Source organism: Pagrus pagrus, assembly GCF_965226575.1.
Source record: "Pagrus pagrus genome assembly, chromosome: 8".
Taxonomy (NCBI): domain Eukaryota; kingdom Metazoa; phylum Chordata; class Actinopteri; order Spariformes; family Sparidae; genus Pagrus; species Pagrus pagrus.
Window position 1 is genome coordinate 30,312,535 of NC_140192.1, and position 16,389 is coordinate 30,328,923.

At 39.7% G+C, this 16,389-nt stretch overlaps 1 protein-coding gene across 2 annotated transcripts in view; it reads left to right on the forward strand.

The window, feature by feature from the left end:
* nr6a1a (nuclear receptor subfamily 6, group A, member 1a) overlaps nt 1–14,243 on the forward strand; it is a 92,195-nt gene extending 77,952 nt beyond the window's left edge. For both annotated transcript variants that reach the window (XM_084359854.1, XM_084359855.1), the window contains 8 exons: nt 126–356; nt 1,408–1,463; nt 2,402–2,562; nt 3,859–4,089; nt 4,850–5,104; nt 6,744–6,865; nt 6,965–7,117; nt 8,258–14,243. In XM_084359854.1, the coding sequence (XP_084215980.1) occupies nt 126–356; nt 1,408–1,463; nt 2,402–2,562; nt 3,859–4,089; nt 4,850–5,104; nt 6,744–6,865; nt 6,965–7,117; nt 8,258–8,388 (1,340 nt within the window). In that variant the 3' untranslated portion in view covers nt 8,389–14,243. The remainder of the gene's footprint in view (nt 1–125; nt 357–1,407; nt 1,464–2,401; nt 2,563–3,858; nt 4,090–4,849; nt 5,105–6,743; nt 6,866–6,964; nt 7,118–8,257) is intronic.
* The last annotated feature ends 2,146 nt before the right edge of the window (nt 14,244–16,389 follow it).

A 16,389-nucleotide genomic window follows, 5' to 3' on the forward strand; every position in this document is an offset into this window, starting at 1 on the left:
TTGTGCCTTCAGCAAGGTTTTTGCACCCACAATTTTTTTTCACAGTGGATAAATGAATGTCAAGAAGTGGGTGGAAATGGTTCTAAATGCTCCCTTTTTAAAAAATGTTTTCTTTTCCTCTGCAGATGATCCAGCTGACCAGCGTACTTGCCTTATCTGTGGAGATCGCGCCACAGGCCTGCACTATGGCATCATCTCCTGTGAGGGCTGCAAGGGCTTCTTCAAGCGCAGCATCTGCAACAAGCGTGTGTACCGCTGCAGCCGCGACAAGAACTGCGAGATGTCGCGCAAGCAGCGTAACCGTTGCCAGTACTGCCGCCTGCTCAAGTGTCTGCAAATGGGGATGAATCGCAAAGGTAAAGTGTGAACACACCACAGGGACATCTCTGCCAAAAGGTTAAGATGTTCCATTTACAAAAAAACTTTCAGCACTCTGCATGAACTCCTCTCCATGAATGTAAAGTATTTTGTAGGTATAGATCTCCTTTTTATGGACAAAAGCAATGTGTAAAACTCAGGAAATATAACATTTATGTAGAAGATAAACATGAAACATTTTTTGAAAGATGAATAAATACATACAAATCTCACAGTGATACAAAAACAAAAAACTTTGATAATATGTCGTCCATTGTTTGTAGCACCTTAACATCTTTCTATTGAGTTGCGCTCTAAAACTAAACCAAATCAAAGAGTATTTGTACTCATAACTTAAACATGGCACATGTCAAGAGTGATTCATGTGCTGCCAATTTCTTGGAATTATTATATTATTATAGGTTGAGTTAGGTGCAACCAATTTGTTTTACAGCATCTCACCACTCGGATTGTTCTCATCCAAACATTTCATGAAGCCAATAAGATAGCAAAAAACAGCTGCCCTTGTTTTCAGGCTCCGGCCTGCCCTTAGTCCTGATGAAGGCTCAAACACATCAGTTCTACACACAGTTCTCTGCTGTGCTCACTGACACATACTGTACCAGTGTAACGTAAGCAGACTGGAGGTACAGTTCATTCTCATGCTGGATGGTGGGTTCTTGCTTTCATAAGCATACAATACCCCCTAGTGGATGAAAACCGTTAGTGTTCGGCCTAATTTTATAAGATTTGTTTTCCAAAAACTTAGATTAAAGCAAGCTTGTCTTGACATGTGAAATAGATAACTTTTTGCAAACCATTCCAAGACAACAGAAAAAAAACATGTCTGTCTGCCAACAGAAACAGGAAACATGCTAGAAATGGAGAGAAAAATCCCCACATGGAAATAAATGATGTGAAGTAAAGCACTGTGTGATTTGTTTCAGCCACTAGATAGAGCTATGATACTGTGATACTAATGATGGATCATGTCATGCTAATGGACCACATGAAGATTTAGATGTTTCTTCTTTTATTTTTGTCATGTAGCAATCAGGGAGGATGGCATGCCAGGAGGGAGGAACAAAAGCATCGGGCCTGTTCAGGTAAATCACAGACTTTTCAATTTATTTTTGCAATAATCACCATAATGTTGTTTTTGTGACATACACTGACCCTCTGCCAGCTTACAGTCACAATTCATTTCTATTCTGGCTCAGTCCCAGTGTTAACACAAACGAATCACTTAAAAACATCAAGTTTGAGTGTTGTAATGCTAATTATTTGTGTGTAGGAATACTCGTGAAGCATATAATGAGAGTGAGCCCTGACCTTGTTGTATCATCAGTATAATTGTGTATCCGATGATTACTCGCTATTCAGTGCTGGCTGCTTTATAAACACTGCACGAGAGAATGAATGGTCAGGAAAATGTGTGACATGAGGCTAAGTACCGCTGAGCCACTATTCAGAGGAGGGATGTGGTCAATTCATTCCAGCTCAATTCAGCAAGTAAAAATAAAAGCAGATATGCCCGCTCCCATTTAGAGACGGCTTTATTTCTAAACCCTAATGAAAGAAGGACCTCTCTGTCATTAATATGGAATGAATTGCTGTTTCAATGTATGTGCAGAATTGATAGAAATGAAAGTGAGTTGACCCCTGCCACAGATACAAGACCCCATATTTTCTGGCATGCTAATGCCTTTCAAAATGGCTTTTGTCTGTGTTCTCCCTGTACAGACCTGCAAAAATTATATTATTTTAAGTGTGTGTGTGCGTGTGTGTATGTTTCAGCCAATCAAATACACACACACACACACATACACAGGCACATACCTGTTTGCCTCCTTTCTTTCTTTCTTTCTTTCCCTAGCTCCCTGTTTCATTGTATGATTGTGTCCTTGCTCCTCAACATTGCACTGAAAAGCAGCGCGGTGCTTGTCAATGCTAATCAATTGAACTGAGACACAGTGCTTTTTGTCACATGACGATGTACTGCAAGCTCCATTAAACCCAAAAACCCTCTTTGTGTGTGTTTTAGATCACAGAGGAGGAGATAGAGCGGATCATGTCGGGGCAGGAGTTCAAGGAGGACGCCCCGGAGCACACCTGGGGCAACAATGGCGACAGCGACCACAGCTCTCCCAGCAACGGAGCCTCGGAGGGCAACCAGCCATCACCCGCCTCCACTCTGTCATCCAAGTGAGTTGTTCATCTCATCTCCTCTTCAGCACTGTGCCATGGTGGGGTGCACCATTGAGATAATGAGCTGGCCATGACAGTCTAACACCTCATTCCCATCTCACCCAGACTTTAGTAAAGGTATTCATCAGCTGAAGAATGCCTGAATATGTAGCTCCTCAGGCTTGGCGATGATAGCAAACACAAAGAGCTCACTGCACTATCTGCTGTTCTTGCTATGGAGACAAGTGAATTGTCTATCTGCACTCATCAAGGACAAATATTGTCTAGGTACTTGCATGACAGTATTTATTTTAGTCTCACTTTGTATAAACATTAGGTTTATCTCTGCAGCCACGCAGCCTGATAGCGATTCAGAGGCATACTTGTTTTATCAAATTAAATCTGAGCTGAAATGAACAACAGTAACAGAATGCCTATGCAGCCTGGGCTTTGGTATGTAGGTACAAAATAAACTGCAAAGTTTTGTCTGCAAATTTCTCAAAAATTACAAAGATTTTTAATAGAAAAGAGAAGGGAGCTCCACCACGCCTCCCTGGATAAAGGTGAAAGGTTATGAAAACTGAAGGAAAGTATTGTATGACCAGTACAGAGAGGACAGAATCGACTCATCTCTAACCTGTACTGGGCACTCCGATATGAAACACATGAATCTACGGTAATACTTAACAATAATCATCATTAATAAATGGTAAATATATGGTTAATTTAATTTGAGTTAATAGTTAATTCACTCTTAACAAACAATGGGGTGCTTTATAATTTGTAATTGTTTAATAAATACTGTGTAGTTCATCGATCAACTTTACCTGGATGGCCATTATAAGGCTGCAGCTGATGTTAAGAAACCTTTACAACTGCTCAAAAAAGGTTTAAAAGCATGTCATCGTTTTTAACAGTGAAATAACTATTAACTTAAGTTTGATTACTATACACTGACTATTTACTAATGATGGTTATTACCAAATATTACCACTAATATTACCAACTACTTTCTGCTTTGACTCTTGGTAAGATGGTAAACAAGTGTTTTTCTTGAAATGTCAGACTACTCCTATGCTAAAAAAAGAAAGAAAATGTCCTCTTCCCTTTATGCAGTGGTGGAAGACCTTGTCATATCTCTTACTTCAGTACCAATACTACAACGTACCAATACTACACTGTGAAAATACTAGTAATAGTCCTGCATTCAAAAATTCCATACATTAAGTATGATCAGCAAAATGAATGGAGTTATATTCCACCGCAGTCTCTTTGAGAAAGTGTGTGTAACCCTTGATTTTGATGTGCCCCCAGTCGCTCTGTGGAAATGAATGGCTACACGGCAGCCCTCAGGGACCAGTATATCAACACCTCCATGTCCACACACTACCAGCTCCTACCTCACCTGTTCAGCTACGCTGCCCAGTCCGGCCTGCTGGCCCCGCAGCCCCGCAGCCTCTACCCACAGTCCCACCCACTGGTGCTGCAGCTGGTGGCTGCTGAAGACCTGGCCCCCCTGGCAACCCCAATGCTCATAGAAGATGGGTGAGTCAATACACATGCAAGAAACTACATACCCATACCCATTCTCCAGATAAAGCATAAACCATGCACCTTCCCCGTAAAGACGGTGTATACTAAAAGGAAGCCTTAGGTTGTCCTTTCATCATCTGGATAGTGATTCAAAGACTAAGCCAGTGGGTTTTAGCCCATTGAATAGAAACTGCTGGCACAGACTTGAAACAACTTGAGTTTCTTTTAGATAAAAGTGATCATTTACAAAAATGCTCAGCATTGAGTTTCTCAAAAAAAACTCAAAAAAATAATTACTATTGAATATGTTGCACAAAGGATCTTTGAATTTAGCCTGTCTGCTTGTTTCTGTCAGCACACATACAACTTTAGACAATGGGCTGAGGGCTATGCAGCCTGCAGGCTGGGCTCCATGTACAATTTGAATTAAGTATCGGAATGATTTTCCTGAATGTGCATGATATGCAGCCAGTTCATTAACAATCATGTGACAGGGCAGGAAATGGGAGCCATCTAGTGGTACAAACCATCATAACAGAAGAGGCTTATTGACCCCACCCCCTCTCTATCCTGTCTCATGGACAGGCAAACCCTTGCAGAATTCATTTTTTATTCAGTAGAAATGTAGATAAAGATTTTACCTTTTTGTTAAATGACTGATAGACTTGAAACTCTGAATGCCCCTTTGTGTGCATAGAATGGAAATGGTAGGGAGGTGAATGTTGCAGGTTTTTGACCACAGCCTAATCCTTTGTCCCGTTGTGTGTCCCAGGTACAAAGTGACACAGGTGGAGCTGTTTGCCCTGCTGTGTCGCCTGGCAGACGAACTGCTCTTCCGTCAGATTTCCTGGATCAAGAAGCTGCCGTTCTTCTGTGAGCTGTCCATAGAGGACTACACCTGCCTGCTCAGCTCCACCTGGCAGGAGCTCATCCTGCTCTCCTGCCTCACCATCTACAGCGCCCAGATATTTGGAGACCTGGCAAACATCACCGCCAAGTACACCCCGTCGGACGATGAGCTGCAGGGGTAAGTGGAAAGAGAGGTCAAGAGAGTTTGGTTAGAGTTGCTGTTGGTTGTTTTATTACCCAAGTTCAAAGCAGCTTAGTCATTATTTTTTAGTTTGGGATAGAAATGATGACCAAAAACATGACAAAAAAAATGGAATTATCTTTTAAATGTGACATTACAGTTATCACAGCTAGAAAATAAGAGAGGACCACTAAACTATAATTAGTTATTAATAAGTAATTAATTGATTCAGTTTCAAAAGCTGTATTTCCACATTCCTAATTCCCAGCTGATTTTAGTGAAAAAGCCCTAATAAAACCACAACACCTACATCAGTAGTCCCCTACATCAAACAGGAGACAAACAAAGTTAGCGGCTAGCTGGCGAACAGCATTTAGCTTAAGAGACCGATATTTCCCTCAGCTCTCAGAGTGGATATCGGCACATTCATCAGGTGGACACAAACTCAACACCAAATGAATTAGCAAAATAGGCTATTTTTAGCATGTTCAACAAAGCAACTTTATAAGCTGATAATATATCAATATTGTATGTCTATATTTTCTATAGCTTGTTTTGCTATCCTTAAGTTGCCAAAAACTTTTACTGTTTTAAAGCAGATGTTTGCTAACTGACTAACATAAGCTACCAGACATTAGCACAGCAGTGAGGTAGCTAGCCACATAGTTGGGTTCAACATCTGTATTTAGATACAGTTACCCTCACTCATATGGGTTGGTAATATCTCACCTACAGTGACTCATACTACCTCCTACCTCTCTTTTATCGACGCTATCGCACCATTAACATAAAAAAGACATTACACATTGCCTCCGGGAGCCTCCCCAATTCAATATTTCACTAAGAATTCAGTGATATCAGGAATTAAATGTTCCCGATTGCAACAACAGTCCTCAAAAGCGAGACATTCAACTCATCAGTTCAGTATCTCCAAAAGGGTTTGATATTTTCCCCTATGACAGAGGGGAAAGTGTTGTTGTTGGATGAGGGCCAGTGCAGTGGTCTGTGAATGGGAGGACTCCTCAGGACAGAGCTGTGGCTAGCACCGTCTGGCAAGTGAATTACATGCATGTCCCTTTCTAGAGAGAAAAGGATGTGTGGGGGTTTGGCTCTGTGTAAATCAGAGCAGAGTTATCTGACCTCATGACACACATTCTCCTAATATACGGTGCCGTTCTGTTGCTCTGGTCAATTTGCCTGTAGTTTAGGAGTGCATATCTGATTTACTGTGGCAGCGCTGAAGTGTGCGAGAGAGATTGGGAGTGTGAGAGCCAGAGAGACAGGGAATTAAGGTCTGATGAGTGGAATTAAACTTTGTGAATCTTTCTTTTAAAAACCTGTGGGATCAGTAAGACGTTTGTTAAAGACTATGAGTAGATCTGACGTATTCCCTCCCTACTTTTTGCCTTGTTCACTGAAGCATAGAATCTTAAGATAATGGGGCTTTAGGGATTTAATATATTTTTTGAAGTGCTTTTCTATTTCATCACAGTGGATATAATGGGAACATGTGGGCAGTAAACCTACTCAAACTGTCTAACTCTAGAGACATCATTTATTATATCATTATGCATTATATGTTATATACCAAAACTTTTTTCCAGTGTGATTAAAAGGTCTGTGTCTGATTCCTCAGCTTCAGTGAGGATGGCATGGAGGTGATGGAGAGGTTGATATATCTGTTTCGCAAGTTTCACCAGTTGAAGATCAGTAACGAGGAGTATGCCTGTATGAAAGCTATCAACTTCCTCAACCAAGGTAACAACACAACTTCTGCTATTATTACTAAGTCCAAGCTGTTCCCGACCCTTCCTGTATTCACCACATGACTCTGTCTTTTTACTTGTATTGCTGCAGATATCAGAGGACTGTCCAACACCTCCCAGCTTGAGCAGTTGAACAAGCGCTACTGGTATGTGTGTCAGGACTACACTGAATACAAGTACCCGCACCAGCCCAAACGCTTCCCTGAGATCATGATGTGTCTCCCGGAGATCCGCTGCATTGCAGGTAAGGCCTCTAAGTACTGAGTAGTGCAATGGACACTATATTTTTGGTGAAATCCAACATTTGTCTGTTGTGTGGTGAAATGAATTCTGCTGCTTTTAGATGCTGGAAATGTATTCTTGCTTCAAATACTAGTAATAATGCTCATGTAATGTTACTTTACCGAAAAAGTGTCTCCGTCAGTCAGCCAGTGACAATGAAACAAACTGAAAGAATTGTGTCAACCATAAACTCTAGAATAATGGCCTTCATTTGTCACATCTGCAAGAGAACAAGGCCTTTATTGAAGAGTATAGATGCAATTTATTTTTCTTATTATTTGTTATGTAAGTATATCTTCCACACTTCCTTCTCCGAGCTGCTCAGTTGTAAGATATGGCCAGAATTTAAGTTCTGAACATTCAAAAGTGACCTAACATTATCAACAGAGTGTGAAGAAACAACAGTGTTGATGTCCTGTCTAAGACGTCTGTGTACTGTGGACAGAGATGTCTCATCATTAAACACATTTTATTCAAACTTGAAATAAACTAAAGAAAACTCACCAAAACAGTGCTGGTTCATCTTTCTACAACCACCTTTGGTTTGGCCAAAATAAATCTTCAGTTCACAGAATGATGTGACCTCAGGGACTCGCCAAGTCCTCTGAGGTTGCTGTGCAGGCTTCTTCAGCTAATGGGCCCACAGCTTACTTTGAATTGTGGCCGTATCTTACGAATTGTTACAAACTTCCACCATGTTTACTTGTTAACTTGATAAATTCAGTATAACATTTCCACAGCACTAATTCCATTAGTTCAACTTCAGAGTCATGTCGTCCTCATCATTCTGCTGCTCTGAGTTTACCAGTTTTAAAGGAAGCAGTTCCCACTCACTAATACATTTCATTTCCTCGAGTCTGCAGTTTTTTTGAGTGTTGAGTTACTGTAAAACTGTAAACAGACACTTCCTGCACTGGTTTCACAGTGAACCCTTCCAGCAGCTCAATGAGAACAGTATTTCTGAAAGCAGCAGTGTTGTGTGTATGATATGACTCACAACATGAACACTAATGGAAATAGTATAATAGAAAATGTCCAATAAAGAGAAGCTAAGCTAAGCTAATGCTGAGGCTAAAGTGCTGCATGTTGTGTTTGTTTGCAGGGAAGCTTGTGAATGTCCCTCTGGAGCAGCTCCCTCTCTTGTTCAAAGCAGTCTTGCACTCCTGCAAATCCAGCCTAACCAGCTACAGGACCGGCCAGTCGCCCTGTGTGACCACCTCCTCCGGAAACTAGACCCCCCACCCCCGACCCCCCCGAGTCAAGGGACTGGTCTCCCCTCTTGTGAATGTGACAAGCAGCTAGTTTGTTTTTGTAACTTTTTTCTTTATATATTTATTACACGACAGAGCTGAATGTATGCTGATTTACACTGTGCACATGCTTCTGTACAAAACAAATGCTCATAGATGCATTGGTCTTTGGAGTTTACAAGTGTGTATCCAGTTTGCTCAATGTGTCAGTGTTGCTATTGTTAGAGCTAGACTTTAAAAGAGTTTATTTTATTCAGACGAGGGCGGATAGACACTTGACGAGTGTTTTGAGACTACCTCAGGAAGATGTTGTTGCTATTTTCAGGTACCTTTTCTTGCTGTTAAATGACGAGTTGCCCAGTCTAAAACCAAATCCCTGTGGATGCTTTTGGCACCTCAATCAGAGACTGAATGTTCCAAGGAGCTGCATGAATCAAAGATTGAAAAACAGTGTTTTATTGCACTGAAAATGCTAAATTAATTAGCAAAACTGAGCTACTTTATCTGCATGGACTCTCAGACATTCTGCTTATGGGAGGCGGTCTTGTCAATGTAACATTCCATGAGTTAAGGTGACTGTTGGATCTGTGGGATCTTCATTGAAAAAGGAGCATACGGGTATTTTTTACAATCATAGACTGGGGATGTAAGGCTTTATTGCAGGGAAAGGGGAGGATAGCTAGGTTTGATGATTTTAGTGTTAATGTTTTTCTTTTTTGACCAAAGTGTTATGCAATGCTTTTCTCAAACACCCATTGATGGGTAGGAAGCTGATAGCTCCACAAAAAAAGATTTCTTATCAATGAAGGATCAGGATAAGAAATGAATCAATCTGTGTCAGAGGGAGAACCCTCTGCTGGACAGATGAGTATGTTGCCGGATTTCATTCGAAAAGCTGCTAAACGTGCACATTCTGGTGCACACATGTATGCACAGAGCAGATGTGACCCTCAGTCTTTGTTTTTCCCTCTGCTTCTCATCTGATGGTTAGTTTTTTGGGCACTGCTGCCTTTAGTGCCAGGAACTTGATGCATTGTAGCCTTTCAACACACTGTCACCTAAATTCAAGGTCCATGTTACGGCTGTTTGGTTAAAGAGGTAGTCTGTGTGAAATCTTGCATTCTTCCATTTATTCAGAACAAACTCAAAATCAGAAACACAACACTTGATGTTTTGAACAGCGATGCGGTATATCTTCATCGATCAAAGAAATACAAGCTTTATAATGACCATCATTACAAAGGGTAAATGTATAGTTAATTAAGCTTTAGTTAATAGTTATTGGACTGTGACCAATGGAATACTTTATAAACCATTTATTAAGCAAATGTAAATCTTTATAAACATCAGTTGCAACTTTATAATGGCCATCCAGATAATGTTTACAAGATGAGCTACACATTATTTATGAACTGTTTACAAAGTATTATAAACATCAGTTGCAAATGTGCAATAAACAGTTGCTTAATAAATGGTTTATAAAGCATTTCATTGTTTAACAGTGAAATAACTGTTAATGAAAGTTAAATTAAATGATACTTGATGATACTTTTAATTAATGATGGTTATTATAAAGTGTTACCAAAGTGATATACCAGAATCAAAATGGAATTGACGACAACTGGATCCAGGTCTGAACATGAGCCGAATGAAGCCAAGTTGAGAAAAAGTGCTTAAAAGTGCAATATGTAAGCTGGTTGATTGTTGAATCTCATTCTCATAATGTCAAAAACTGACGCTTTCAGTCAGTGGCCAGCCTGACCTACCAACCCAAAAGCATCAATATTGGGAATGAGACTCATCAATCAACTGTCTTTCTCAAGAATCATTTTTTTCACCTTTAACACTCAGTGTTTGTGGCCTCCAGTTCATTTGGAGCTGGTGCTGGAGTGCTAGCTTCTGTTCGCTTATCCACATTGAAACCAGTTGGTCCATTCAGCAGTTCCATTGTGACCAGTTTATATCAGTTTTACAGGAACTGTTTTCAGGTCTTGTCAGGTCCAATCACAATTTTGCACAGACCCAAGACCATTAGCAGTTTTAGTTGGACCTGATCCAGATCAGGTGTGGTCCTCAGTGTTTTACTGGGTAAAGTTGGCCCAAAGACCAACAAAGAACCTTCTTTTATCAACTGGCTCACACACAGTCGGCAGATTATCACTTTAACCTGGCTAGCAGTGGATTCAGTGTGATTGATCTGGCCCATGTCTCAATGGATCGAGGCTAGGTTTAGAGAATTTAGGTGACTTACCTCCGGCTTGCATACCCTCTTTGACAGATATGCACATTGTTTAAAAGAAGCCATAGAAAATGGTCTTTATTTTTGAAGTATGAGATGATCATGTCAGACCACTTGAAGTGTCTTCTTGGATTCCTTCAAGTTTCAGCCATTTCATGATGTACGAACAATTTGAAATGCAGACAAAATGCAGTCCTCGCAACGACTCTCTTTTTTGCACACAACGGTGAGGTTCGGAGACCTTGACCCTTGAACGCGGCCACTGCCCACCCAGTGTGTTCCTCTCTCTCAGGTCCCTGCCGACCTGGATCTAAACAGGGTAAAGTGAGTGTTATGTATTGCATTCAGGAGTTCCTCAGTGACCACACTGATGTACTTGTAATATTAGTAGATGTAGATTCCAGGACATTGTAGGTCCTCTGTAGAAAAGTGTTTTTCTTTTCCACTTTCTTTCCGCCAAGGTCCCCACCCCACCCCTCCCCCCTTAATTCAGCGAAAGTGGGTGTAGTTTGATGGTGAGACATGCAGGGTGGATTTTTCTCTTGGCATTAGTGATGGACGGAGTGAGAGGCATCATCAAAATGTCACAGCTTCTCTCTCCTGTTACCATCCACCTCTCTGTGTGCAGCCTTAACAACACCAACAGTCCAATGCAGTGTCCCTCTTTCAGATGTTCCAGTTAGTCTCTTTTCCTCTTTTGATTTTTATAAATTTTCATGTACCTTTGTAGTTATTGTGAATGTTTTGGGTTATTGTTGTTTTTCACATATTCATTGTCTTTTTTTTTTTTTTGGGAGTGAAGACAACCACTGTCATTTTATAAACGTTGAATGAATTCTTGACCTTTTTTGGGCATGATTAATAACTCATACCCCTTGTCCACAGTGGTTAATGAAAACAAAGTATTACTCAGGAGATGTCAGCCACGTTTTATATGGACAGTACTGACATCTTGGAGCCTTTTACATATTATTTTGAATCGTTTTACAGTGCAAATGTGATATTTTGGAGCCATCTGTGGTTCCAAACTTGAATGAAATTACACTCATTTTCTACCACCAGGACTCTCAGAGCAGCTAAGATAGGTGTGTGAAGAATATCGTCTCTCTCCATATCCAAAAATGTGCATCAATCATCACACAGTCTTCAGAGGTTAAAGGGCAATTTCACCTAAATGGCAAAAGACATACAATATTTTCTCACTTACCTTTACTGATACATAGCCATTCAGATAGTTTTGAGTTTTGTTTTTCATTTTTTCAGATTTTTTCAGATCAACACAAGGGAGGTGAATGGAATTCACCATCATAATCTCAGCAGATAAAATCAGCATAATTGTCTGCATAGCTGAGTACGGCAAGTGAGAAAATGTGGGGTGTGTTGTTTTGTTTTTTCAATTTTGGTGAACTGACCTTTTAAACCACATAATCTCAGGGATATGTACTTTTATTTAACAAAAGTCTGAGTGATGTGATGCATCTATGAATGAAAAATCCCCCCAAAATTCTTTACCACCGCTGAGAAACAGCTACAATTAAGTTTCATTGTGTGACACCCCCCCCCCCCCCCCCTCCCCCCCCCCCCCCCCAAAAAAAAATCTACATTTCTATGCGCTGTCAAGTGTTAGTGTCAGAATGTAAAGAGCAAGGGCATTCCTCTAAAGCTGCCATTTTGCACTGATGTCTGTCTGGAAAATACTTCTAACCTTAGCAGAAGTAGAAGAGAGAGGTTCAGGAAGGCCTACCACAAACTCACTTCATCTCAAAGTAACTCCAGGAATGCACTGAACATCACAGACTGCTGAGATCTGACGGTGGTAGAGGATCTGAAGGGGGACTTTTCCTTTTAATGTAGCAGCAAATGATATCAATACCCACCTCAGCTCATCAACAATAACTAAAAACTCCCCTCAGCTACCTTGCTGCTACTGCTGACATCTGAACTGTCATATTTTTATACACATGCTAAGAAGTGTTCTTTATATTTTCTGTATTTGTAATTTTTTTTTGCAGACAAGGGATATGTCATTTGCAATTTCTGTACTGAAACTACCTCTTTATTTGTCATCATGTTGCTTACTTTCAAATAGGTGATTTTTGTCTTATTTATTGGTTTCATTGCACCAATGTTCTGTTGTTTTGTTTCTCTTATTTCCCTCAATGACCTCTCAGATTTATAACAAGGGCTGATACCTGTTTTCTTCCTCTTCTTTTTTTTTTTTTTATGTGTAAACTTGTTGCCTCATGATCCTCTCTACCTCACACTCGCCTGCTGTCAGCAGCTTTTATTGTTTCTGACCTCCGGCTGGAAAGCATGCTACACACCAGACACTCTTAATTTCTCGTTTCAGGGATCCTCTTCCTCCTCTTTTTGCTGTATTTCGTGTTAAATTAGCGTCATCTTTCATTTCACTTCTGCCCTGTTATCGTGACTACAATACCAAAGATGAAAGAATGTCAATATCAATGTCAGCATAGTGATTAAGCATTCACGTGATCCATTCTTGCTGCAGTTAACCAGTGCTTTATTTTTCTGTGTTAACCTTTTCCGAGTACGTCTTGTTATCTTGTGAATGGCTGTTTGCTGTGTACACTATACTCACCACATCATGATATGCCAGTGTCTTTGTTCCATTGCGTTCCATGATTGTAGTTCATTGGTAATACTTCAAGGTAACATGGAGTGGTGACAATGGGACTGCTATCATATCCGACTCTGTCAATGCAGCTTGTGATCGATTATCAATTGCGTAAGGAAATTGTGGTCAGAATGACATCTCCTTGTGTTTACATGCCACAGCTCACTCAACCACAGACAAACTACTGCAGTGTTATCACTGAGGTTGGACCCATATGTCTTTAGAATAGAAGCCACCTGCGTCATGACTCCTACAATAGGGAAACAGTTCTGCCTTTAGCCTTAGTCATCATTTGCATACTTTTCCTGCCTGTAACTAATGATACATTTTACTCAGTGTGACATAATTGCTGTGAACTCGGGATGAACAGTTTAACCAACTTATTTGGAAGTGAAAACCAGAACTAACAGTTGGTTTTACCCAAAATGGTCACTTTAAACATCCATTTAACGTTTAAATCATGCAAACATCCATTTTATCCAGCTCATGAAGGAGCAGTAGTTTCCTATGAAAGGTCAATAAAGGCAAACCAGCATATGTGTCTAACCTTAGTACCGTAACACTGTAAGAAAGATGAGATCTGGAGCACAGGGTTATAGTGAGAGCTTTTAATAATTTGCAGCAACTAATGTTAGGAGTTAAAAAGCTCCAGATCTCATCTTTCTGTTCGAGACTCCCTCGCCACTGTTAGAACCCTGTTGTACAGGAGCACAAGATGAGAAGAGTTTGGTGGAAGTAAAAGAGTAGAAGAATCTCGACATATCTCAGGGAAGAAATAGATTTACACACTCATCACCTTTGAACAGACAATTGAAACGCCTTTATGTTTTTATCTTCCAAAATCTCTTGTCTGCTCTTGTTACTTTAACTACCTGTGAAGAATGTGATCCGTTACGTGTTAAAAGCATGTTTAGAATGTGTTAGGACTTGAAACCAAATAAATGTGAACGTTATGCAAGTACATTGGCTGTCCTCAATTTTTTCAGTCCATCTCTGACTCTTCTATATAGAGGTAAAGTGATGATAGAAACTGATGTGATGATAGCCTATTCAGTGATACTGGGCCTTACAGAGGGATAACTAGGCAGAGGGTACAGAGCTTAATGCTGTGTGGGATGTGTTTGTCCCTGACCTGTTGCTCAGCACACTCCAATGTGTTTTTCACAGTGAGTTATTAAAATAAACACAAAAAGTGTGTTTCAGCTTGTTGAGCAGTGTTCTGTTAAAACATGCCAAATCAACTCATTTATGGTAAGTCATGGCAACATAAAGACATTTTTAATAATAATTTTGAGCTTGATTGGGAAATCCTGAGAAGCGATTACTAGTAAATACAGTACAATGGCTTGGCTGATGTTAATAATGATTGACACATTTCATTTGGAAAACAATAAGCATATCAGATATCGCTCAAAATAGTTTTCTCTAAATGACATGCAGGAGTCCCTGATATGACAACGCTTTACATTTAAGCATCACATTTTAGTTTTTTGTATCTGGTTTTACTTTTATCATATGAAATTCAATTATTTTCATGGGGTATTTTATGGAGAAAAAAATACATCACTCAAACATATATCTTATTCCAATACATCAAATACAGCAGCTTGGTCAGTGGCCTTAAGGCGCTTTACCTACTCTTCTAGAATAAGTTTTGCATGCAGATGGCTCCAAGGTCAAGTTAGCATTAACATGCAACGTACAGTTAGACTTTCTAAAAACTCAAGTCCACTGACAAATACATATTATGACATGTTATTACTTTTGGATTGTTATATAACGTTGTTAACGTGTTGTGGTTTTGTTAGGTTTAGACTCCAAACTACTTGGTTAGGAAAAAATAATACTTTGGGTTAGAATAACTACATTCAGTCACTTAACTGATGTAACACAAATCACGTCATTTAAAGTCATTAACTTACTTTTGTAGCAAGACAAATCACTCTTCACTCCTTGTCAAACTTGATAAGCAAACACTGGTCTCTGCAGTACCAGTCCTGTGTATGACCATCCACTACTCCACTACGTTATTAACGTATGTTAAGTAAGTGACTTCAAGTATGTTTCCCTAGTTCCCTCCGCGTCTGATAATGCTGTGGCTGGGTTTACATTGGAGTTCGTTAAAAGACCATCTCATACAGACGCTGAAGGGAACCTTGTATTGATGACCTGATAATGATACAACTTCTTCCTCTGTGCCATAGAGCAACATTGTTCACACATTAATGACATGTTCCTTCATTATGGTAAATGTGAATCAATTCTAAAAATAGTTCCTAACAAACGCACTATTACCTTCTTTCTGAGTAGTGTGTGTTACAGCTGTATTAGGAAATTACTGAAACTTTTTAAAATGCTAAACTACATATTTGTGATCCATTTTTAAAGATTTACAGCTTCATTAGGAACCTATGATTTTGTGGCACAGACAAAAAAGTCAAAACCTTTGTGAAAGTGTTAGTGACTAATATATATTTGGTCTTTTCATGGGGAGAAAAATGGATATAACTAATTCCATTCAAGCTTCTAAATATAGTTGTTAGTCATTGATGGGTTCAATTTTAAATCATATTTGGGAGAGGACAATCAAATCTCACTTTATATTAAGTTTAGGCGACAAATGTTGTATGATGGAGATGCTCTGGAGGCAGATCATTTCCAGTTGGTTTTGTTAAGTTCACAGCTTGTTCAGTTTCTGCCACACAGGCCTGAAAATATGAATAGCCTACCAAATATGAATAACTTATAATCATACATGAGAAATAAATAGGAGGTGAGGGGAGAAACTTATCACAGCAAACATTGTAATCCAGTTTTTAGGAGCTGTGACAGGAGCAAACTCCAGAGATATCCTCTGTAGGTTAAGTGCCACAAAAAAGTTATAAACTTACAAATGGCACGTCTATAGAGGGATGATCATATCACCCACACAAACATGCAGTACAAATATCTACAATTAGTGAAAGAACAGGCTGTTTTAAATGAAAGTAAAGACGCAGTGTATCAGATAGTTTTCACTCACAGTCCAGGATCAAGGCTAAGATTTATCAAAGCTTCCTTCACCGACACTGGCATGTAAGATTAAAAGCATTCACTAAATATCACTG